Raw genomic sequence first — 26815 nt, 5'->3', positions numbered from 1 at the left:
TGACGCAACTAAATGAAATTAGCATCCTAATAACGGTTGCCAACTAAAGGTGCATTGTTTCATTCTCATCTTCATGCTTTTGATGAAAATTTTAGCTCAATTAAACTAAACTTAGATAACATTTATTACAAGGCAAAAAATGTTTTAAAAAAATTATTTTAAAATGGAAGAAAAGTAACATTGAACTGTAAACTACACTGGTACCCAATGTTGTTTCCTCAAAACTTTGGGTATTTTTAATTAGATTTAAATGGTTGGTTCTGAAGTATTAGCATCCAAACTTTTTTACCAATAATTTTATTAAAAACAGAATTGGTAATTTTGTTTAAATCATTAGGAATGTAAATCAATTTGCCAATACAAAAATGACGGACGAACGAACATACTCTAATCATATAGAATTTTATGTTAAGTATAACTCTAAAATCATATGCTTATAGTCTATTGGATACTTAAATATAAGAAGAATAAGTTAAGGATAACTCTAAAATTATATACTTATACTCTATTGGATACTTAAAGACAAGACGAATAAGTTAAGGATAACTCTAAAATTATATGCTTATAGTCTATTGGATACTTAAAGATAAGAAGAACATGTTAAGGATAACTCTAAAATTACATACTTATAACTCTATTAGGTACTTGAAGATAAGAAGAACAATATAATAAACCTTTCGTAACATAGAAGTAGCATTAGCATATAAAACAACTTGAAAAATTCTTATAGCCTTATACAAAAGTAACAGGATGTTTATCTGTCTGTGTAAAGCTTAGGATATCGGTAAACACTGAACCAATATGGATCTCCTATACTTTAAAGATCTTATAGTTCCGGGACAGATTTATTTTGTTGGAGTGTACAGAGAAATCGCCCCCCACCAAAAAAACATTACACCCCCAAATTTTTTTCTTACTTTTTCTACTTATAAAATTATGACTAAACTGTACAAAATTTCAATTTTTTTTTATTATGTTACATTTAACGAGAATGTATTTATGATATGACGCATTCGCAATTACCAGGGACCATAAGGGATAGGACAATGGTGCCCCAATTATAATAAACATAATTACCCTCATTATATAAAAAAATATTTCTACAATGTTACTTTGTACAACACAATCAAAATTTAATTTAACGCTCTCTAGCTATCGAATGACGGAACAAGTTTATGAACTTTAGGGGAAAATGAAATGTTTCATTATAACGTCCCTTTCCTCCCTGGCAATTACTCCGAATCAGTGTGTGATCAGGGAATGGGATCAATTTTAGATTATTCCAATTCATTTGCCTGTGCATTTAACATTGTTGGTTAGAATAGTTAGGCTTAGGACACTTCTTGTCTGGTATCAATTAATCGGAGCTGGATCTTTAAATCATTTTAGTGGTGAGCCAGATCGGGGTGAGCCAACTTTCCACCAATGAGAGCACAGCATTTTATGAAATGCCGCGCTGTGATTGGCTGAAATTCGGCTCACCCCGATCTGGCTCACCACTAAAATGATTTAAAGATCCAGCTCGGAATTTATTAAAAGTCCCAAAGTTTTCGAGAATGAGAATAAGATACCGTACTTATAAAAACTTTAGGTTTCAGTGTAATTTACAGTCCATTGCCCCGCCCCGCCCTCCCCTCCCCCTGACTTTTGACCCAAGCATTAAGCTGAATATTGTTATACGTTTTTCTTGTTTATGATTAACTCTTTCACAGAAAATAAGATAAAAATACACTTTTATGACTAACTTGTTAATACTTGTTAGAAAACGTTTTTAGGAGCAATTTAAAGCACTTTTTCTTATTGTCGAAGATTATATGGGGGTGTAATCACCATCCTACACCCCTCTTTTATGTATTATCCTTTCCCTAACTAAACTCCTTATTTTTACTTTTTTTCAAAATAGCAGCTACGCCCCTAGAGTCCGTAAGGTGGTGGAGGTTGAAATCGACCACCCCCCCCCTCTTTTTTCTTCAGAAAGAAAAAGTAAAATCCAACTGAATATTTTCTTCAAAATTAGTTAGGAATCCTCCCATTACCTATGAGAAGCTACATTGTAAAGGAGTCATATCGATTTTAAGAGACAAGAGACAAGCATAATAATATACATTCAATAAACATCTAATTTTATTACTTAAAAGATATAAAATAGTTTGTTTTTGTTATTATTTTGCTGATTACTTGTTTAATTAGCTTATAAGCCTATTAAAATTTAATGTTATAATAATATTTTTATTATAAATTTATAGTGTACATTTATACAAATGTTTTTATTACCAAAATAAGTTTATCTTAAAGGGTTCGAGTCTTGAACACACCGCGCAATACTAGAGATTTTAAAAGTTGCAATTACTGCTGCTATATCTGGCACCTAAACTAAATATAGAGGGGGAGGGGGTGTCTTGTCATGTAAACAGGCCTATTTCAATTGCTTGTATGTACAGTTATAACTTCCAGACATAGATCCTGCAATCAAAGGGTTGATTGTCTGTAGAGTATTACTTAACCTAACATACTTTGTGTTAAAGCAACTCGTTAAGTTAAAATGAACAATGTAAAAGGTCCTTAACGATTTCTTAAAGTCAAAAAGGAAGAAAAGATTAATATAAATCTGAATAATTTGAAAATGAAAATAAAACTCTAAAGAAACGTGAAATATTATTGAGGAAAAACGTGATGATTTATATTCATTTTGTTTATTCAAGAAACAAAGCTTTTCTGTGGGTGAATAATAAGTAGCTGGATGTATGTTTGTCTATCTGCTGCCACCGCTAATCTGGTGGCTGGGTCACATTGGGAGTGTAGATAAATCCATGACTAAAGTAATACAAACTAATGTGCAATATTTAATGGCAAAAAGGGGGGGGGGGATGGGTTTATCTGATACACCATTCAAATTTAATTTTTTACATAAAAGTAACAGAATTCTTGTCTTTCTATGTGTCACCATGAAGGATATGATCTTGCTAACAGCTGAACCGACATGGTTCTCCTTTACAGTGAAGGTCCAGGGAAGGGTTATAACTACTTTAATGGAAAGAACCTCCAACCCCCCATAAGAAATCTCATCTAGAAAAAATCACCCTCCCTCATTACCTTTATCTTTTTAAAACTAAAATATCAGGTGTATGGTCAACTTCCTAACCTCCTCTTCACCTAAGTGCCCCTGGAGGCCTGTTTGGGGGTGTAGCCACTAATAATAAATATTTTTATCTTAATTTTATTTATTTTATGTAACTGAACAGTACACATAAGGATTAACTGGATATTAGTTATTAAATATTAAGGGAGTTCTCATAAAAAATATAATTTTGAAAATCTAATAATAGTTATTTCTCGCATCGTATTGTAAACACGTTTCCGCGGGTATAGAATGTACAATTATAAGATTAAACCAGTTTTAATCTTATGGTTGTACATTTTTATATTCGTAGAAAGCTGGATATAATACGATTCTTGACATAGTTTTTTCGTATGGATGAGAACCGGTTCTTATTCAACGGATTCGAATGAATACAAGAAAAAAGTTTAAACTGTTGTCTCTTAAAATATTGAGAACGGCTGGGATAAATGGGTTTTTCTAGTAAATAATATCAAAGGAAATAATCAACACTTTTAGGGAAGAATTTGCAAACAATTTTTTCATGTAATTATGTGTCCACAGCTTTTGATAATATATTACAGTTTATCAGGAATCTTAAGGGATAAGACAATAAATTGATGTACACTTCCAATTATGACAAACAAATCTTTTCCTTTGTATCAATGTATACACACAATATTGTCGTATAACTTTAGACAATACTAATTGAACCAACTAATTAAGATTTAATCAAAGTACCCAAAGTTATTTTTTAGCTAGCGGATGAAAAAATATTTATATAAAACTTTGGTTACCAGTATAATTTATAGACCAATGTCCCCTCCCTCCATTCCTGGAATTTATTGATTTTCCTTATCCTATATATAATAGAATAAAAACTGTTACAAATTTATATAAATATGTTATAATATTTATATGATTTTGTCGCCTTTTTTAACATTAATGATATTATCCAGAAGTGTTAAGACACTGGCCGATAAATCTATGTACTGTACATCCCCAATATTTATTATACACAAAATTATCCTTTTGTAGATTACAATTAAAGATTGAAACGTTTGGTTAATGAACCAACAAATCAAATTTCAATTAAAGTCCCCAAAGTTGTTAAGGTGGTGGTATTTTTTAAAAATACACTATTACTTAATGAGGAATTTTTTCAAAAATAGCCTAAAACCTACCCAGCAACAATACTGAAATCGGTTTACTGTTAATGAGATCTTAAGCGTAGGGATTAAATATATTTAAAAACGCATACAATATATAAAGTTAGGACATCAAGTTACAAGGTTGTAGATCAAAGAATTGAAACTATAGAGATGCTACAGAACTTTATATTATATTAGTACCCAAAGTTTTATCACCATATTCTCTAATTCGTTGGCTCAAAAACTTTGGGTACTTTTATTGAATTGTGATTAGTTGGTTCCAAACTAGCAGTATCAAAACATTTCTAGCAAAATTTAATTTACATAGTGGGTGGGGGGGGGGGTTAGTTTGTTTAATTATTATTTTATTATTATTATTAATTGGGATGTGTATCAAGTTATTGTCCATTGTCTTATCCCTTTAGATCCCTGATGAGAATCCAATTTTATGCATTACATATAAATGTAAACCCACGACAATAGCTTAGGTTGGATTAGGTTGTTCCCTACTTTTAGCAGATTTGTGTACAATACAAAATAGCTAAATATATAAGTTTTTAAGGGTAACATATCATCTTTAACTGTTCTACAAAAAAGCGATGGATAATTCCAAATTTTTATGACGTCACATAGCTGATTTTTCTGACACTTTGTCCAGTTACAATCACGGGGACACCATGGATTATGTTTTCCAGTCGTGAATACAATAAATAACACCTTTTGGTTATCCTTAAATATTTAGAGGCACAGGGATAGGTAAATGGCAATTATATCTGCCGTATTAGTACCAGTTCTAAGCCATACTGAAACAATCATGTATCGCATTGTATTACAGAGAATTAAAGAATGATAAAGTAAAATCATAAAATTTATACCAGTTTAGTTAGCCTTGGCCCCAGGGTCCAACAAAACTGGTATAATATTAATATTTTTATTCTAATATCCGCAAAAAACTGTCTATAATACGATGCTATTCCACAGTTTATAGCAATAAAATATTGACTTCAGCAAATGTATCACATTTTCAAGAACCGCATAAACATTAAGTTACAAAGACTTTATTTTAATCTTTAAAAATGTGAAAACAACTATCTATCTTCAATTAACCTACGCATTTTTCCCTGAATTATATATACAAGATAAAAATAAAAGACAAATAGGTTTAAAGAAAAACATTTAGAAATGGATTAGGAATAAATGTGGATGAAATGATAAGATTTTTTTGTTAATTTTGGTTGCTATTTCCCTTGTCATTTATTGGTCATTGTCCAGTAGGAGAAGAGGGGATTGGGTAAAGGGAAGGTGGGGGAGATCGTTACTTAATCCAGCTACAAGTTTCAATTCAATAGAGTACATGATATTCTCGGGCAAGATCCAAGTAATAATATGATAGATTATAGACAGATAGATATCTTTCACAGACAAAAAAAAAAGATAAACATAGTCAAACACAGATATACAAATTACAGAATTAATAATAGGTAGAAATATTGACATATCTATGGATTGACATTTAAGTGATAGACATATATAGATGGACAAACCATTGTTGTATGTAATGATTAATAATGCTATGGAAAGACATTCAAGTGACAAACATTGACATAATAATTGATATATGGATATTCCTATTTATATGTATTGATAAGACATTCAAGGGATATACCTTATAATTTATAGAAAGTTGGATAAATTCTTTTTGAATGCTTTAATTATTGTCTGCTTGATTTGACTTCAACTGATAGACATAATAATGGATAGATAAATGGACAAGTCTTTATAGTATGATTTTAATATTTTCTGCTATAAACAGACATTGATAGACACAATAATAGACAGTTGGACAAATCTGTTTCTTATACATACATATAATATCTGCTATAAACAGACATTCAAAGTGATTGACATATGGATGTATACATACATTGATAAATACAATGAATGTTATGGACAGACATTCAACTGATAGACAAAATAATAGACAGTTGGACAAATCTGTTTCTTATTTAATATCTGCTATGAACAGACATTCAAAGTGATAGACATATGGATATATACATTGATAAATACAATGAATAATATGGACAGACATTCAACTGATAGACACAATAATAGACAGATGGACTTACCTGTTTGTATGTCTTGATTAGTGTCTGTGTTGGAATTATCATCCCTCCCATCTTTCAGTTCTAAACAAAAATCATTGTTAAATTTAGAAAGTTTTCCATATGAAAAATCAAATATGAAGATGATTAAAGTCGAAGCTAGTAAAATTGGCTGACTCAGATTATGACGTCAAAAAAATTAACCAATGAGAGGCAAGTATACACTGTAATTGACCAATGGTAAAATTTATAGTGGCCTCTCATTGGTTAATTTTTTTTCACGTCAAAATCTGAGTCAGCCACTTCTACAAGTTTCTTTAAAGTCTCTCCTCAGATTATGACGTCATACGATAGAATAACCTATGAGAGGCCAGTATACACTGTAATTGACTGATGGTAAAACTTATGCTTGCCTCTCATTTGTTATTTTATCATATGACGTCATAATCTGTGGAGGGGTTTTAATCATCTTCATCAAATACCAAATCAAGCAATGTAAATCAAGTAAAAACGGCTAAGATACGGCAACTCTGTTTTAAAATCTAACAAAATGACTGAAAAAACGTCTTTTCCTTTAATTCAAAATAATTTAATCCTATGAGAACGGCTATGAACTTCTTTGTTTTACAACCTACATTCCCCTGAACTATTTTAATGGAGCGTTAATAAACTTATGCCCAAGGACGTGCAAGCTTTTTTTGGAGAGGGGTAAAATGAAGTAAATCAAAGGTTTGAGGTGGATAAAATGGGGGTTTCAACCCTTGGCGTCTATACTAATACCACCCTCAATATTTTTCCAAAGGGGTTAGACAACCCCAAAAAATGGCTACAGCCCCTCATTATAGACAGATAGATAGATATATATTTATTACCTATAAGACACATACATAAAGATAATAGATAGATAGATAGCTTACCTACAATGTTGTTCTGTAATGAGAGACAAAGATAAATATCGTCTTCCTGCTCAACTACTTTGTTTTGTCTGAAAATAAAAATAAATAATTAAAATGGTTTAATAGCTGTGGTGTTTAGAGAAATACAAATTTACTTCAAAAAATATTAGAATTGTCTTATCGATTTGGAACTTAACTTGATAGTTCTTGAAAGCGTATCAATTCTATAATCAATACCAGATAGTCCATTTAAACATGGTATTTTTAAAAAAAATATAGATATTTATCATACTGCCATGGTTTTTTAATAATGATTCCCAAAATTATTTGAAAGAATGTTGTAAGCAGCGATTCATCTCTATAATCAAGTTTTAAAATGAAAGTATGTCCATATAAAGCATTATCAATCTTCATTTGTTTGTATGTCTAACTGTTTGTTTAGCTTCGCTTTTAAGGATGTTGTCATCCTTGTTCAGTATCAAATATTATGTTTGAAAAATAGTTTGTCATCCTTGTTTTTTTTCTGGATTTGTTTATATTGAATGATTAAGAGAAATATACAGAAAGTTAAATAAATGGAAAAATAAGATTCTTTTCATTGGAAAGCTTGTTGGTTATAGTTTGAAAAAAAATAGTTCTTGTGTATAGTACTAATAGTTTAGAAGCAAAATTATGGTCTTTGGATTTTTTAGGATTTTATATTATTATTGGAAAGCTTGTTTTAGTTTTGGTTTTCAAAGTGATATATATTGTTTCTGTACAATTTATAGTTTCAAATGTAGCTTATAAGAAATAATTTAATCTAGTCATATCAAAAGCATATTATTACAACCCAAACCATTCTTTTATCACTTTATTCTAATAATTTAACTTATTCTTTATCCTTTAAATGCTATTGTGAAAAATACGGAATTAAAACATTATAGTAACTAACCTTCTTAATTAATACTTATGTTTTTGATAAGGCTGATTTTTCTAGCCAAATCCAGTACTTTTTCTTAGACCCCTAATTTATCTTAATATCCTGTATGTTTACAAAGGCGCCATTTTCCAGGAAAAAACTTTCCATCTTTATTTTGTTCAACAAACAAAATAACAAATTAGATGCTGCACACAGGAAGGGAGGGCACATTGGATTTGTAAACTACACTGGTATCCAAAGTTTTGCAACTGCGTTATCTTATTTGTTGGCTCAAAAACTTTGGATAATTTTGTTAAGTTTGCTTTAATGAATAAACAATCAAATTCATACTTTTAAAAAGTTTTAACAATGAAAATGGAATGTATATTGTATAGTGTATAATTTATGTCTAAACTGCAATTAAAATGTATTGGTTTTAATAATTAAAGCTTTATAATTGGTAAAATAAGCATTTATAAGAATATTGAATTTATTGAATAAAGTAGTAAGGTTTTTGGTTGGTATTTTGAGACCTTGCTAATCAAAAAGCCGATTGAGTATTCCAGTTTGAGGAAGCTTTACTCAGATCCTTGGATAGATTTAGTGTTTTTAAAAATGAAGCTTTTCTATAATTAGGTTCGGTCCGTCCGTACGTCCGTTCGAGATAGATAGCTTTTATTCGTTAATTTAGGCATGTTAGAATTGTCATATCGATTTCAAACTTTGCATGATGATTCCTCTAGTAGTTAGGTACGATTTAGAAAGCGTAGCAACTCTATAATCATTACGTGAATGTCCGTACGTCCATTTTAAACATGTTGATTTTTCTACTTTTTTAACAACAAATTTTTATGTGATCTAAATATCCGTTTGATCTGATTTTTGGTATATTGATTCCTGGGACAACAAAGAACAATATTATAAGCGAAGCAACTCTATAATCAAGTCCTAAGAATGTAAGTATGTCCATAAACATTATCCTGTATCAAGCAGTTTTTCAACAAATTTACTTACAATTTTGCTTCGACTATTACACTTTTATATTCTGATTATTCAGTTCAGACATTATACAAGTGTTAATGTCCGTTTGTCCTACCGTTTCAGTGCTTCGCTTTTATGGATGTTTTCATCCTTAAAAGTTTTTATAAATGTTTTTTATACATTGGTCTTGGAATAGTTTTCCAAATTCCTAGATTCTAGGGCAAAACCGATGGTTTAAGATAATCAGATGATTATTTCCAAATCCTTATTCTGAAAGCATCTAACTATGCAAGATATGCGTTGCGCCTGTTTTTTGGCTACAGGTTTTGTAGTTTTAATGTACAAATTGAAATACCCAGTAGTTCAATAATGTACACAAAGTTTAAAAGTATAATTACATTGTTTGATTGTAAAATAAATACAATTTAATCAAACTAAAAAATCGGAAATGATATAAATAATTTATTTTTATCAGAACAACATAAACAAAACTAGAATATCTTACATCTTAACTAGTAAATAATCTTAACTAGTAAATAACGCTATTTTAATAATTTGTTTGGGTTGCCATATCTCTGTCTGCCTCTTGGCGACCTTTAATGACATTTACTTTTAATCGTCCAATGTCATTTTCAAACATAAAATCAAAACTTTATGAATGATTGATAATGTGTTTTTAGTCAGGGATTCACAGGGATAAGACAATGGCTGAAAAATTGAAGTACATCCCTAATGATGATACACAAAATTATTCCTTCTGTAGATAAAATTAGTGGTTAAAACGTTTGGTCACTGAATCTAATAAACCAACTAATCAAAATTCAATAAAAGTCCTCAAAGTTGTTAAGCTAACGAATAAGAAAACGTTATCATAACTTTGGGGACTAGTGTAATAAACAGCCCAATGTCCCTTCCCTCTCTGGATTTAGATAAGTTCACATTTTCCAACTAAAAATTCCAGATTTTAGCTAAATCTCACTTCAATATTTGTTGGTGTTATTATTATTTTAACATGAAATTTCAGTTAAAGTGTCATTACATAATGTTTAGCCGTTTTGATGTCAGTAATGACTACTTTTATGCTAAGCACAATTGTCGATATAAACCAATTTAAAGTCAATATAATAGATCTAAGGCTAACAGGGTACTAACATAACTTAAGTAAACAGATTATCACTTTTTTATACACTATATGTTATTAAAGAAAATAATCCGATTTTTTTTCAAAACTAAGAATTGAAATTAGAAACTTATAGCTAACACAAATCTTATACTCATAAAATGTTAAATGTACGTAAAAATTTAGCTTTTTCATTAGTATACCTTTTTTCAAAGTAAAGTTATTGATTTGAGAAACAATTAAGTTCTAGCTGCTTCGCCAATAGCCTCTAAGGTTTTATTTAAATAGCCTAAAGCCATCTCATTGCACGTAAAAGAACAAATAAATTGCTTCAAACAATTAAATCCTTACTATCAGACAATGAAAGAACTAGCAGCTTCGTCCTAACCATTTAAGCTAGGATAAGAATGGCAATACAATAATAAAATTTTAAAAAACTAAAATATATTCCTAAAATGGAGGACTTTATCGGTTAACTGGTTAAGGAGTTCTTAAAGGACAAACGAAAATCCTTGTTAAATAATCGTTTTTCTCGTATTCATTCGAATCCGGTGGATAGGAACCGGTTCTCATCCATACGAAAAAACTATGTCTAGCATCGTATTATATCCAGCTTTCTACGAATATATAAATGTACATTCTATATCCGCGGAAAGCCGTTTATAATACGATGCGAGAAATAACTATTCTCGTATTCATTCGAATCCGGTGGAAAGGAACCGGTTCTCATCCATACGAAAAAAAACTATGTCTAGCATCGTATTATAAACCACTTTCTACGTATATAAAAATGTACAATGATAAGATTAAAACTGGTTTTAATCTTATAATTGTATATTCCATATCCGCGGAAAGCGGTTTATAATACTATGAAAGAAATAACTATTCTAAGATTCTAAAAATTAACAAAAACGGATCTTAATTTTAATTAGAATTTCTTTGTAAGACTAATTACAAAAGGCTTATGTCATTTATAAAATGGAGTAATGAACGTTTTTTTTTGTTTCATTTGTAAAAGCGAAGCTTTTATATATTAAGGTTCGGTCCAAACGTCCGTTCAACAATAGTGGATTGATCTTTTCGTTTATTTAGGATTGTAAAAATGTCCTATCGATTTCAAATTTGGCATGATGGTTCCTATAATAGGTAGGTATAATTAGTAAAGCATAGCAACTCTATAATCAATGCTAGAATGCTAGTATGTCAAATGTAAATGTAAATTTTTTTGGCTTTAAAAAAAATATTATTTATTATGATAATCAATTTTTCTCTATAATTATGTCTTAAAATGTAAGTATATCCATGTTAGGACAATTCTAACAATGACGTACGGACAGACCGACCTTTTTAAAGGAAATGCTTCGCTTCAAAAAAATTTAATATATTAAAATTTTAATTTTGTTAAACCTGTGTTATTATGTAAATCCCCTGGTATCGTATACAGATATCAATTTGCATATAGTTATAGAATAGCGTAGCTAATCTAAAACTATTCTTCTTTTTTTTAGATATTGATTGTCTATTTTTACTGTGCTAATTTAAAAAATTTGTGTATTATTATTCAATCAGTTCTTTTAATGGCATTATTATGATCACCAATATATATAATGTTATAATGTGCTTTAGGCTATATTGTCCTTGTTGAAAGCAGAGATTTTCTATAACAAGGGTCGGTCCGTATGTAACGGATAGCTCTTACGTTATTTTTGGCATGTTAAGAATTTTCTAACATGATTTCAAACTTGTCATGATAATTTTTGTAATTATAGTAACTCTTTAATCATAACAATTTTGAACATTATGATTTTTGGACAATAATTTGATATGGATTCTTAGGAAGATCAGGTATAATGGTGTAAGAATAATATATCTATAATCAAGTCTTAAAATGTCCTTGTTAGTCAATATAAAGCTTCTTGTTTTTAGTAGATTTTTTCAAACTTCTAAATAAATATGAATATCAAATTAGTTGTTTAATGTCCATTTGTCTGTCTTATTAATAAAGCTCAGTTTAATGGATATTGTCATCCTCGTTTAATGTAAAATAATATTATCTACATGATAGTTTCAACTAATTAGATATTCAGTTTCTATACTTTTACATAGTAAATATGATAATTCCGTCTAGAAAACTTTAGTTGAAAAAAATAGCAAAAAATGGCTTCCAAACCGATTAATATCCGCTGGATTAGAACCATTTCTCAGTAATACTAAAAAATCATGTATAGTTTCGTATCGCAGAAATCTCGGAGCTAACAAAACAGGTTTTAATCTTATAATTTTTAATTTTAATATCTGCGGAAAGCTGTCTATAAAACGATGCGATGAATAACTAATAAGGTATTCTAATAATGTTTTTTTAATTTTTGGTAAAATTAATAGGTCAAAAAGTATTTTTAAAATCATGTACTATTATATTTCAAAACAAGGATGACAACATCCATAAAAGCAATGCTCATGAAATCAACTTAGACAAAAAAACATATCCTAACATGTGTAGATTAACATTCAGAGCTAAAAAAATACGACGGACAGAGCGATCTTAATAGTAGAAAATCTATTCTTTTAATTTTTTTTACATAAAATGAGACAAAAAAGAAATATCCGGTTCTTTTCATCCCATTGTTATACATTTTATTTAAATTTCATGGATCTTTTAAATTTAGGTTGTCCGTCCGTACCTCCTATCAGCTCTTTTCGTTAATTAAGGCATGTTAGAAATTTCCTATTTATTCCAAACTTTGGGTGATGATTTCTATTACAGTTGTGTACGATGTAGAAGGCGTAGCAATTCAATAATATTCTTCTTATTAGGGTTTGACACTCTAAAAGTGTTCTTGTTCGTTTGTGCTACCGTTTCAGAGCATCGCTTTTATGGATTCTTACTTGACAGAGGCTGACAGCATCCATAAAAGCAAAGATCTACAAATTTAAGGTTAGGTTATACCTTCAAATGGACGTACGAACTTTCTGATGATTATAGAGTTGCTATGCTTTATAAATTGTATCGCATGATATAAGAATTATCTTATAAACTTTGAAACAGAAAGTTAACTTTATGAAGTGTCTAAAAAATAAGCCATGTGACGTCTCAAAAATGAGGAATTATCCAACGCATTTCTAGGGGTTTTCTTTCACACTTCTCCTCTCATATCTCCCTCACTTTTATGACGTCACATGGCTCCTTTGTAAAGACCTTTTGTAAAGTTACTGGACAGACGGACAGATACAAAACATAGGAATCCTTCGCATTCAATAAAATATTTCTTTAGATAAATCTTTTGTTATTATGTTCATTGTAAAATGCATTAATGACGTATATTTAAATCTTATTTGGAAGCAAGCCTACTCTATAATTTACTAATGACTAAACCATAAAATTGACATAAAACTATAAAATTGACTAAAATATTCTTATTTAAATGTAAAAACTTTTTTTGATAACGTGCATTAAATACACTTTGAATTACGTAAAGCCTTTGATTTATAGTATATACCATTAATTTGTCATTAACTCAAATAAACTGTTAAAGCAGTATTACTCGAAGTTTAATAAAAATAATTTTTCTAATTTTAATGACGTGCAATAAATTCACTTTGACTTAAATCTAGCATTTTATTAAGGAATAACAAATAATATATGTGATCATCTACAGTCCAACTAAAATCTAAAATTTATCCTGTAATATTCGCATTTTATAACAAAATAAACTTTGAAATAAAGGTTTATGTTAAATGACACGTATTAAAGACACTTTGACTAAAACCTAGCATTTAATTGATATAATCACAAATCAAATATATCATAATTCATCTATAGTCTAAACAAATCATATATTCATTCTGTAATATTTAAATTTTTATGAAGAACTTTAAAATAAATGTTCACGTTTGGAATAGATATTTTATTACATGAATGTTGCACCAGATACTCATGTACTCTAATAAAGTGTTACACGCAGCTGGCTAAAATACAAATATCAACCAACCATGGTGATGGGATAAGAGATATGGATGGGGGGATAGTTATTTAGCCACAACAAGTTTTACTTTATTAGAGTACACGATAATCTGGTGTAAGATCCAAGTAATAATAAATCCATTTCAATATTACACTAATAAGGATGCTTTATAAATTCCAGTACAGTTTCTCTATTTTCTCTCTCTATCTCTCTCCTACTTATCTCCTTTTCCCCATGTCTACTTAAATTCCTAGCTTAATAAGAATTATTACAGAGCATTAGTAGAAAATATCTTTTTGAAAGTAGTTTTTAAGGGTAGAGTCAATTGTAAATGATTTATATAAAATTGTCAAATTTACAATAAAAATGTCTTATTTTTGAGAGTTTTAAAAAAAACCTGTTTTAAAAATTACTTAAATATTTAACTAGCAGCTAGGGTTCAAAAGGACAGGAGCTATATGAAGCTCACCTGAAATAGAGAACCCAATCGGTTCTGTAGTTCTAGAAATCTTAAGCTTCAGACAACAAACTCTTACTATTTTATATTATAGGATTATGAAAAATAGTTTAATACTTTATATATAATTCAAAAATCTATAAATGCATATAATAATTTCTATAGACAAAAATTGACATACATATATGTACATCAATTACGTTTTTTCATGTTTTTTCTTCTTTTCATGACGCTTTTATACATACATACATGTACTGCACTAGGCGATACAGACACTCAAACTTTTACACAGCTCAAATTCAAAATAAAATTATCAAATAATATCACTCTAGCACTTGATTCTCGCTTTTAAAGGGTTAAATTGTTTAATATCAATTATTGGCGGGAACCGCGGAAGTAAAAAAAGGCGCGAAATGCAGCTGACGCGCTAGAATGCAATGCAGCTACAGTACACTACACTGGAGTGTGTACACACACGCACACTCTAAGCTCCACAGCTGACTTGGAGTTGACTAGAGAAGAAAACAGAGTTGCAATACACACTTTCTATCATTCTCTCTCTTTCTTTTTTCCTCTCTCTCTCTAATAATTTTCTCTATTTTCCATGCTTTAAAATTAAGCTCTCTTATTCTGTATATTTATACAGAATTTTAACAGGTTGATAAAAGTAAAAAAGATACAATAAAAGAAAAAGTTGAAAGAAAGGTTGAGATATGAAAAAGATAAAATGATATAATTCTGAATGTTCATTTGCTAAAATATAAATTGGCTGAATTGTTGTTTAACCGTCGGAGGTTCTCTCTCTCTCTTTCTATTTCACTTTCACAAACCATTAGTTTTATTTAGAAAGAGGGAGTGGGAAAAGGGAGTTTTAGTAAAAATATTCAAATGAGAAAAAAGAGAGAAAAAAGACGTTTGGGTGTGTAAAAGGGAGAGAGAGATAGAGTGAAAAGAGAGAAAAGGAGAGAAAGTAAATAGATAGATAAACACATATTTAAACATCCTCAGTGAAGGGATGCAAGGAAAAGTCAATGGAAGAGAAATTAAGCTTGTCCAAAATCTCTTAGTACTCAAACTTAAATTACAGTTATGAATAATTTGGAAAAAGATGATTTATCTCTAATTTTCCTATCCCAAAATCCCTGGATGAAAAGAGTAAAAAGAGGCTGTCTTGGACCAAACCCAGCCCCCATCCCCTCCCGGAGGGGGGGAACCTCCCCACTACCCTTATCATTTCCAAAATCCACATTTTGATTTCCCCGAAAAAAAAACGGTCACACCCTTCTGACAGCACCCCCCCCCCTTTTTTTTGTAAAAATTGTTCTCATACCTCATCAAGGGATATAGGTATAGGACAATGAATGATAAACCAGAAAGAAGAGACAATTTAATATTATCCCCTTTTTTAATAAATAAACCACCCCCCCCCCTTCTAAAACTATTTTTTGTTTTTAACTCTTACAAAGAGGCCTTTTAGTGTCTGGGCTTATCCCCTTGGGACTCTCATAACCCGTGTTTAACCTAACCTAAAATAAAACTAATTTAACTTCTTTAAAAAATATTTTATGGTCCTTTTTCGGTTGAAGGGAAATTAGAAACGTATTTTTTTCTTTGATGATAACCATTACAGTACAACATAAGATTTAATTTTTAAAAAAATATCCATTTTGTAGAATAATTTGCAGTTTATTAGCATGAAATATTATGGGGAAAATTTGAGGACATATTACCCTTAATTTACCTCTGCCATTATTCCTATGCCATAACCCAATGCGTAGTAGTATAAAATACTAGAGGCACGTATATATTATATGTATACAATATAAGGAAGGGCTATGAGGAGTTTTAACGGTTCAGTTTAATCAATTAAAAAAGAACGCTAAAGAATTAAGTTTTTGAGAAGTTATGCCTTTCCAGAGAGGAAAGGATATTGTACCTGAATTTACAACGTTTTATAAATACGTTTTTTTATTTTAAAAAAATAGTATGTAAAAATTTTAAACATTTAGTTATTTTATCGACATAATAATGTCGTCCAAATATGAATTCACGATAAAAAATATTTTATCGGCTCGATTCTGAATTGTTTAAATTATTACAAAATGTATTTTTAATGGTATCTTTAGGTTAGGTTAAGTAAAGGTTATAAGAGCTACACGGAAAAAGACCGCCGCAAAAATAGGACCCTGCAGGGTTAGAGCCCTCAGGAGGGGGATAGACAAAAGATTTATAAATCTAATTAGGGGGGGGGGGGGTTCGGTGGTTTAGATAAAGATTTTAATAAAAGTACCCAAAATTCTACAAAAAAAAAACGAAAACTTTGGGCTTTTTTGATTGAACACTTTATCAAAGTAAAGGCCTCAATATACGTACAACTAAACCAAAAGCCATTGACAAAGGGATATGTAAATTATAGATAAAATTAACATTACATATGTCCCTTATATAAAAGTAACATGATGTGCATGATTCTAATAGTCTGTTTCACTGTTTGTACAAAGAATCTCGCTAACCGCTGAACCGATATAGTTCTCCTTTACAATATAGCTTTTCATAGGTCCTGGGAAGGTTTACAACAATTTTGGTGGAGGGTACCACTAACATTCCAAGAGAAATGGCCCCTAGAAAAAATCCTCTCACGTTAAATGCGCCAATTCGCTGGTAAGTAATAATTTCTTTGTATTTATTGGGGAAAGAATAGTCTATCTATCAATGACCGATGCCTGTATCCCAAAACAGATGCCTTTATCACACTTTTTGGAAATAAACAAGGTTGACAACTCTCACTTTAGGGAAGCTAAGAAATATAATATAAATATTTTTTTTTTATAAAAGTAATAGGATGATTTTGTGTGTGTGTATATGTGAAGCGAAGGATCTCGCTAACCACTGAACCGAAATGGTTCTCCTTTTAATTGAAGTTTCATATAGGGACAGGAAAGGTTTTTAACTATTTTGGGATAGGGTATCTCCACCCTCCAATTAAAAAATCCCCCCCACCCAAAGGATTTTTTCTTTAAAATTTAAAGTGGGGAGAGGTATCACTATTAAAGCACATAAGTCGTTTTTATATTGTCCTTTCATAAAACATTCATTAAATTATTTGTATATGTATAATATTGAAAAATGTTCTAAAAAACTGAAGGAAAAGTATGAAAAGTGTGAAAATTAGAATTCAGCACGGGCAATGTCCACTCGAGCTAGGAATGCGATATTAGACCATTTTTAGACCAATCTACTAAACTTTTTTTTTGTATTTTCTATAACTTATATCAACTTTCTTTTTGGTAAATGTGATTTTCTCTTCTTTTAATTAAGAAAAAGGACTGTGTGTAAACTTTTGAACCAATATTTTAGATCTAAGATAATTTAGTTTGTTTCACTATTAGGTATATACATAAATTACTGTCTTTTCATTTAAAACCATTGCATATATGTATGGTGAAATTAATTTTTAAATTTGTATGTTGCGCATTTGGCAAACATTTGTAATTTTCATCAAAGTCACGCCTCTGACATATTTGCAGTTATTACTATTGTTAGATTTGAATAGTTTAGTATGACATAAAATAGATGGATATATTATTAATTAGATGTTACACCAGATTTTCATTATCCTTATAATAAAGTAACAGGATGTCTGTCTGTCTGTTTGTTTGTCTGTTTGTCTGTACCGAAGGATCTCGTTAACCGCTGAACCGATCGGGTTCTCCTTTACAGGGTACCTTCTCATAGGTCTTGGGAAGGTTTATAACTATTTTGGGGGAGGGTACCACCACCCTCCCAAGATAAATCGCCCCTAGAAAAAGTACCCACCCTAAAACAGATTAAATTTAATCTTTTTAACTAAAAATTAAAATTTTCCCCAAAAACAATTTTTTTTTATAAATCTGAAATAAAAAAAACGGTGATCAAATTCAACTTCCCCCCCATAAAGTGCCCCTAGAGGCCTCTAGGGGGCGTAGCCGCTAGTATCTAATAAAGTGAAACTAGCAGCAAGCTAAAATAACGATACCCTCTATCGTCCACCTTAACCCCATCCCCTCCCCCCCCCCCCAACTGGATGAACAAAATCACCAAAAAATGGTTTAACGACAAATTTTCCCCTGTCATAATATCCATGTATTGTATATTATATATCCATTATGTTTAAAACGAACAAAGCTTGCTCGAATGTTAACTCATTTGTAAGTTATTTTTCAATCAACTTATATGGTCCCTCAATTTACTCCTAATAGTTTTTATACCATGGCCAGGACGGGAAGATTGCACCCAAAAAAAATATTATGTCCTAAACCATTCAGCCAGATATTGATATTTTTTGTCCGTACGTCCGTCTGTCCACGTTTCATTATGAATATATTACAACTTAAAAGTAATTTGGCCTACTAGGTTTTTTAAAAAAAACTTTACGTTCTGAGATCTTAAGTGGTTTGTATGTGATGTACCTCTAGTAAAGTACTTCTAGTACTTTTCCTTTTTATTCTGACTAAATTACAATTTACTGTCCTTATTGTATTATATATATAGACAGTAATCCGCGGATAGTAAATTAGTTTTGTTTGCCTCGAGAGGCCAAATTAATAGCACGGTACAACAAAACTGGTGTTAATTTCATGATTTTCATATTATTATTCGCAGAAAATTTTTTGTAATTTAATTTTTCAATATGGCTCAAATTCCAAAGTATTATATGTACTATCAACAATTTCATTTCATTTGTTTTTCAATCTCTTTACAATCAACATTCAATCAAAAAGTGCAAAGTTATAAAACCTATTTTCTCTCTTAATACAAAAATTCTGTCTTTGATATCTAGTATATACATCATGAGAAGCTTTTTGGATCATATGAAGGAAATGAAGTCATTCCTAAAAAGGACAGAAATTCCCTTCCAAAAAGGACAGAAATCATCTTCCTTTTTCTCAGATATCTCAAATATGGACAAAAATCACTCTCCTTTTTCTTACATATCTGAAAAAGAGGATAAAAATCACCTTCCTAAATCTCACTTATTTTTCCTAATTCTAAGAAAATTAACCCAATACCTCCATGTTCTTCCTTATTCTCAGATAATCTACCTTATTCTAAGAAATTCTTCCTTGTCCTTACAAATTCTCCCTTATTCTCAGATAACCTACCTTATTCTAAGAAATTCTTCCTTATTCTAAGAAAATCTACCTTATTCTAAGACATTTTTCCTTATTCTAAGAAAATCTACCTTATTCTAAGACATTCTTCCTTATTCTAAGAAATTCTTCCTAATTCTATGAAAATCTACCTAATTATAAGACATTCTTCCTTATTCTAAGAAAATCTACCTTATTCTAAGATATTCTTCCTTATTCTAAGAAATTCTTAGTTATTCTAATAAGATCTACCTTATTCTAAGAAATACTTCCTAATTCTATAAAAATCTACCATATTATAAGACATTCTTCCTTATTCTAAGAAAATCTACCTTATTCTAAGACATTCTTCCTTATTCTAAGAAATTCTTAGTTATTCTAATAAGATCTACCTTATTCTAAGAAATACTTCCTAATTCTATGAAAATCTACCTTATTATAAGACATTCTTCCTTATTCTAAGAAAATCTACCTTATTCCAAAAAATTCTTCCTTATTCTAAGAAATACTTCCCTATTTCTAAGAAAATCTACCTTATTCTAAGACATTCTTCCTTATTCTAAGAAATTCTTAGTTATTCTAATAAGATCTACCTTATTCTAAGAAATACTTCCTAATTCTATGAAAATCTACCTTATTCTAAGACATTCTTCCTTATTCTAAGAAAATCTACCTTATTCTAAGACATTCTTCCTTATTCTAAGAAAATCTACCTTATTATAAGTAATTCTTCCTTTTCCTTACTAATTCTCTCTTATTTTCAGATAACCTAGCTTATTCTATGAAGTTCTTCCTTAATTCCCCTAATTCTTCCTTTTTCTCAGATAATTTTTTTAATTAATATTGGGATATCATAACTGAAATAGAGGAATAGAGAATATATAAATTCTGCCTTTTCACCTTCCTTATTCTCTCAAAATCTTGGTTTTCTCACATATATTTCCTTATGTTTATTGGGATATCAGAACAAGATGTGTAGGATAAGTTTGGGTTGTATCTTTTGACCTGAAATATTTGTTTGTACTTTAGAGGAGGAACCCCAGTCTGTAAAACACACTAGCTGTATCAATAATCTGTTCTACTTGCCAACTGATACAAATATTAGACCAAAATGGAAAATCATCCCCCCCCCCAAAAAAAAAAAAAATTTTCTTTACAATAATAAAATAAAAACCCAGGCAGAGAGTCAGATATTTGTATATAATGAAAAGTACACCCCCCCCCCCCTCAAATGGTTGGCAACTTAATTTTCAGTCTGTCTATAAATCAGCTGATAATTATGTAATGGATGCAAGGGCGTACTATGAATTTGTACTATTTGGGGTATAAAGAAAGTTTTTGTGTTCTTTCCAGAAATATTTAAATTAAACTTTTTGAACAGTGATCATCATTTATCTTTATATAACACGATAGCAATGTGTAAAATTATGCAGAATAGCAATTATTTATCGATAACGAACTAAGATTGCACATAAAAACATTAAAATATACAAGACTGGAGTTACGTAAGATTAGAATTATGTAAATTACAAATCATGTAAACTGTACAAAAATTAGCATAGTATTTATCTATATATCTACCCTCCCCCACCCCACCCAATCGCTAATGTTAAATTGTATATTTTCTTTTAAAAATGTGAATGTTTTCTTTAACCTTAAAGTCTGTACGATACATAATTTAAATACTGACTTAACTTATAGTTGAAAAATTGAACACATAATCTTATCCCTTTAGATCCCTGAGACTTCAAAGTGGTAGAAGCAAAGGTTTTCTATAATTAGGGTTGGTCCGTCTGTATGTAACAGTTAGCTTTTTTCGTTAATTTAAACAGTTAAAATTGTTTTATCAATTTAAAACTTGGCATGATGATTCCTATACCAATGAGGTCCTTCTGATTTCAGAGCTTCATTTTTATAGATATTGTCATTCTTTTTAAAAAGCGAAGCTTTTCTATAATTAGAGTTGGTCCGTCCGTCCGTCCGTCAGTCCGTACGTCTGAGAGAGATAGCTTTTTTCATTAATTTAGGCATGTTAGAATTATCCTGTCGATTTCATGGTGATTCCTTTAGTATTTAGGTATGATTAAGAAAGCGTAGCAACTCTATAATCATTACCAGAATGTCCGTACGTCCATTTTAAACATGTTGGTTCTTTACTTTTTTAACAACAAATTTTTATGTGATCTAATAATCCGATTGTTATAATTTGTTGGTATAGTGATTCCTGGGACAACAAAGTACAATATTATAAGCAAAGCTACTCTATAATCAAGTCCAAAAAAATTAAATATGTCCATAAACATTATCCTCTATCAAGAAGTTTTTCCAACAAATTTACTCACAATTTTGCTTTGACTCCTTTTTTTATATTCTGATTATTCAGTTCTGACAATATACATGTGTTAGTGTCCGTAAGTCCTACCGTTTTAGAGCTTCGCTTTTATGGATGCTGCCATCCATGTTTAATTTTGTTTATACTTTTATTATTTCAGGGAGAGAGGGGACAATGGTCTGTTTATTACACTAGTCCCCAAAGTTTTATTATAATGTTTTATTATTTGTAAGTTTATACAACTTTACGCACTTGAGTGAATTTTCATTGGTTGGTTAATTAAGTGTTCAGACGTTTCAACCACTAATTTTAATCTATAGAAGGGATAATTTTGTGCATCATCATTGGGGATGTACGCGCTACCATGGTTCAAAAAGTATTACATAAACAGAGAATATTGGTGTTTGCAGAGAGAAAGAAAGAAAGGGGACATTGGGCTGTTAATTACACAAGTCCAAAAATATTTACAATAACATTTTCTTATTAGTTGGCTTAACAACTGTGAGGACTTTTAATAAATTTTAATTGGTTGGTGTATTAAGTTTAGTGTCCAAATGTTTGTAATTGTAATCTACAGAAGGGGTAATTTTGTGTTTTAACATTGAGATTTACATAATTTTATTAGCCATTATCTTATCCCATTAGATCCCTGGGTATTATCAATTAACTCAAACGCCAGGTCCAACAAACCAAAATAACTGCCCAAACACCCGAGGTATTAGGTTAAGTAACACTAACACCCATCACACAACCACCATTTTGATTGCAAAACCTTTGTCGGAGAAGTCCTAAATGGGATTGGTAATGAGTTGTGACTGTTTGGGGCCAAGGCATTCTACATACTTTAACTATTAATGCCTTTAGTTTTTATGCTGGTTAATTTGATTTTAAATTTGTTTCTTCTCAGATTTTTCCAGTGATGTAAAGGGATAATACAATGGCCGTTAAATTGATGTACAACCCAATGATGATACACAAAATTACTCCTTAAAAATTTGTGGTTGAAACGTTTGAACACAAAAAATCAAAGAATCAAAATTCACTATATTCCACAAGGTAATAAGCCAACGAATAAGAATCATTATAATAAAACTTTGGGGACTATTATTAAACAGCCCATTGTACCCTCTTTATCTAAGTAATTTCTCTTGGGAGAGTGGGGGTACCTTCCCCAATTTATGCAAAGGAGAACCAGAAATTGGTCTAGCAGTTAGCGAGAGCTTTCGATATACATATATAATCACAGGTATTGACAGATATACACAAACACACAATGTTAATTTTGAATATTGACTAGTAGTTGCGCTCCTCAAGGCCTTTAAGGGCACCTAAGGTGAGGGGAGGTCAACCCACAACCCTTATTTTAGTTTTAAAAAGGATGACAACATCCATAAAACTGAAGCTCTAAAACGGCGGGAAAGAAGAACATTAAAACTTTAGAGTGTCAGAACTAAATAATCCGACTATAAATGTGTTACTGTAAAAATGTTTAAACTGTTAAATACAGGATACTGTTTATATATATGTACTTTTTTATTAGGATTTGATTAGAGAGATGCCTTGCATATGATATTGTACCTTGTTGTCCTAGGAATCATTATTCCCAAAGTATGATGAATAGGATAATTATCCTATTATATAAAGATGTAACTCTTTTTATACATTTTAATTGGAACCGATGATCTGTTTAATAGTGAAACAATTGTCTTCCATTAATAAAATGTTAAAAAATAACCCATGTTACATATATAAATAAATCCTTATAATAAAGTAACAGGATGTCTCTGTGTTTGTAAGTTTGTACCGAAGGATCTTGTTAACCGCTGAACCGATCGGGTTCTCCTTAACAGGGTAGCTTCTCATATGTCCCGGGAAAAAAACATAACTAACACAATCTATCAGCGAAAAAATATTTTTGGTAAATAGCTGATTTTAAAATAGATTGATAAGAGAAAAAAAATTACGTGTCCCTAGAGGCCTCTAGGGGCGTAGCCGCTAGTCCTATTATATAAAGTAGTAAACGTTTGTTGTCTGTCCCAAAGGATCTCGCTAACCGCTGAACCGATATTGTTCTCCTTTACAGTGAAGCTTCTTATAGGTCCTGGGAAGGTTTTAAACTATTTTTCGAGAGGGTGTCCTAACCTCCCTCTCCCCCAAAAAAATTATTTTTATAACTCTTTGGAAACTCAAATTTAAAATAGGATGAGGTCGACTTTTCCTTCTCCTACCAGTGCAGTGCCCCTAGAGGCGTCTAGGGGCGTAGCCGCTAGTATTATATAAAGTAGTAAGCCTTTTTTGGTCTGTAACAAAGGATCTTGCTAACCGCTGAACCGATTAGGTTCTCCATTGTAGAGAACCTTCCCATAGGTCCCGGGATGGTTTTAGGCTATTTTATATTTAAGCCTTGGGATGGTTTTAGGCTATTTTTCTTCCACCTCCTTACCCCTCAACAGAAAGAGTCTACTAGATGCCAGGGGCGCAGCCGCTATTCCAATTATAAAAAGTAAAGAAGGATATCGCTAACCGCTGAACCGATTAGGTTCTCCATTGTAGAGAACCTTTACATAGGTACAGGATGGTTTTAGGCAACTTTTTTATTTTAATTTAAGTCTAGGGATGGTTTTAGTCTATTCTGCTCTTTTCTACCCATTGAAATACAAAGCCACCAAAGGCTAGGGACGCAGCCGCTAGTTTCATACAAAAAGTTGTAAAAAATCCGCATGTTTTGAATGTCTAAATAAACGAAAAAAGCTAACACATGGACGGAACGACCCTAATTATAGAAAACCTTTGCTTCCGTATGCAGTTTATGGGGTGGATAATGTGTGAAAACCAGTCTTCAAGATCTAAGGGATAAGATAATGGCCGGTAAAATGATTTTAATTTCCAAGTTTAATTAATCAATTACAACTTTCTATTTATTTTTTTTCTATTGTCTATTTATTAAACTTTTCCCCCCCTTTTGGTTAAATAGTAAAACTTCAATGTACGCCCTTGAATTGATTTCATAATTATCAGCTGTTTTGAGTTCAATCACTTCCGGCGAAAAAAATAAGCTGCCAACCTTCTATAGAGTTTGTACCACATAAATAGGAATGTGAAAAAAAAACATTACATTGGTTGAGACTAGCAGCTACGCCACTAGAGGCTTCCATGGACACTTAGGGTAATTAATCAAATAAAAATGTCTGACTCTAAGCCTGGTATTTTATTTTTGACCAGGAAATTAATTTTTTTCTGATGGGTAGGGTAGGAACTTTTTCTTTAAGCAATTTCTCTTGGTAGCCCAGACAAACATCCTGTTACTTTTATAAAAGGATTGATAATTACATATAGTTATTGAAGAAAATATCAGTAAAAAAAAACAATATATTTAAATTTGTTTTGAAATTATTACTTTTTTGGTCTTGGTCTAATATTTGTATGTGTTGGCTAGTGAAGGATTATAAAGACTCCTGTTCTTATTTTCTGCTATCCTGTTATTATAAGGTTTATTTCTCAGTAAAATTATGTTAATATTATCAATAATTTTATGAATTAAAACATAAACACTAAATGTCAAAAGATACAACCAAAAAAATACTGAATGTACTATTATTTCTTAAGATAATTTCATATTTGTTTTACAGACTGGGGTTCCTCCTCTAAAGTACAAACAAATATTTCAGGTCAAAAGATACAACCCAAACTTATCCTACACATCTTGTTCTGATATCCCAATAAACATAAGGAAATATATGTGAGAAAAACCAAGATTTTGAGAGAATAAGGAAGGTGAAAAGGCAGAATTTATATATTCTCTATACCTCTATTTCAGTTATGATATCCCAATATAAATTAGGAAAATTATCTGAGAAAAAGGAAGAATTAGGGGAATTAAGGAAGAACTTCATAGAATAAGCTAGGTTATCTGAAAATAAGAGAGAATTAGTAAGGAAAAGGAAGAATTACTTAGAATAAGGTAGATTTTCTTAGAATAAGGAAGAATGTCTTAGAATAAGGTAGATTTTCTTAGAATAAGGAAGAATGTCTTAGAATAAGGTAGATTTTCATAGAATTAGGAAGTATTTCTTAGAATAAGGTAGATCTTATTAGAATAAGGAAGAATTTCTTAGAATAAGGAAGAATGTCTTAGAATAAGGTAGATTTTCTTAGAATAAGGAAGAATGTCTTAGAATAAGGTAGATTTTCTTAGAATAAGGAAGAATGTCTTATAATAAGGTAGATCTTATTAGAATAAGGTAGATTTTCTCAGAATAAGGAAGAATGTCTTATAATAAGGTAGATTTTCATAGAATTAGGAAGTATTTCTTAGAATAAGGTAGATCTTATTAGAAAAAGGAAGAATTTCTTAAAATAAGGAAGAATGTCTTAGAATAAGGTAGATTTTCTTAGAATTAGGAAAAATGTCTTAGAATAAGGTAGATTTTCTTAGAATAAGGAAGAATGTCTTATAATAAGGTAGATCTTATTAGAATAAGGTAGATTTTTTCAGAATAAGGAAGAATGTCTTATTATAAGGTAGATTTTCATAGAATTAGGAAGTATTTCTTAGAATAAGGTAGATCTTATTAGAATAAGGAAGAATTTCTTAGAATAAGGAAGAATGTCTTAGAATAAGGTAGATTTTCTTAGAATAAGGAAGAATGTCTTAGAATAAGGTAGATTTTCTTAGAATAAGGAA

The 26815-nt window shown here is 30.4% G+C and overlaps 1 protein-coding gene across 4 annotated transcripts in view; it reads right to left on the bottom strand.

The window, feature by feature from the left end:
• LOC145306254 (calcium/calmodulin-dependent protein kinase kinase 1) overlaps positions 1 to 26815 on the bottom strand; it is a 93244-nt gene that overhangs the window by 41865 nt on the left and 24564 nt on the right. For all 4 annotated transcript variants that reach the window (XM_080148320.1, XM_080148322.1, XM_080148324.1 and 1 more), the window contains exons 3-4: positions 7271 to 7338; positions 6378 to 6437 (exon numbers count right to left, since the gene is read on the bottom strand). In XM_080148320.1, coding sequence (XP_080004446.1) covers positions 6378 to 6437; positions 7271 to 7338 — 128 coding nt within the window. The remainder of the gene's footprint in view (positions 1 to 6377; positions 6438 to 7270; positions 7339 to 26815) is intronic.

Source organism: Acartia tonsa, chromosome 14, assembly GCF_053477335.1.
Source record: "Acartia tonsa isolate MP-2025a chromosome 14, ASM5347733v1, whole genome shotgun sequence".
Taxonomy (NCBI): domain Eukaryota; kingdom Metazoa; phylum Arthropoda; class Copepoda; order Calanoida; family Acartiidae; genus Acartia; species Acartia tonsa.
This window is presented reverse-complemented; position numbering and strand designations above follow the sequence as displayed.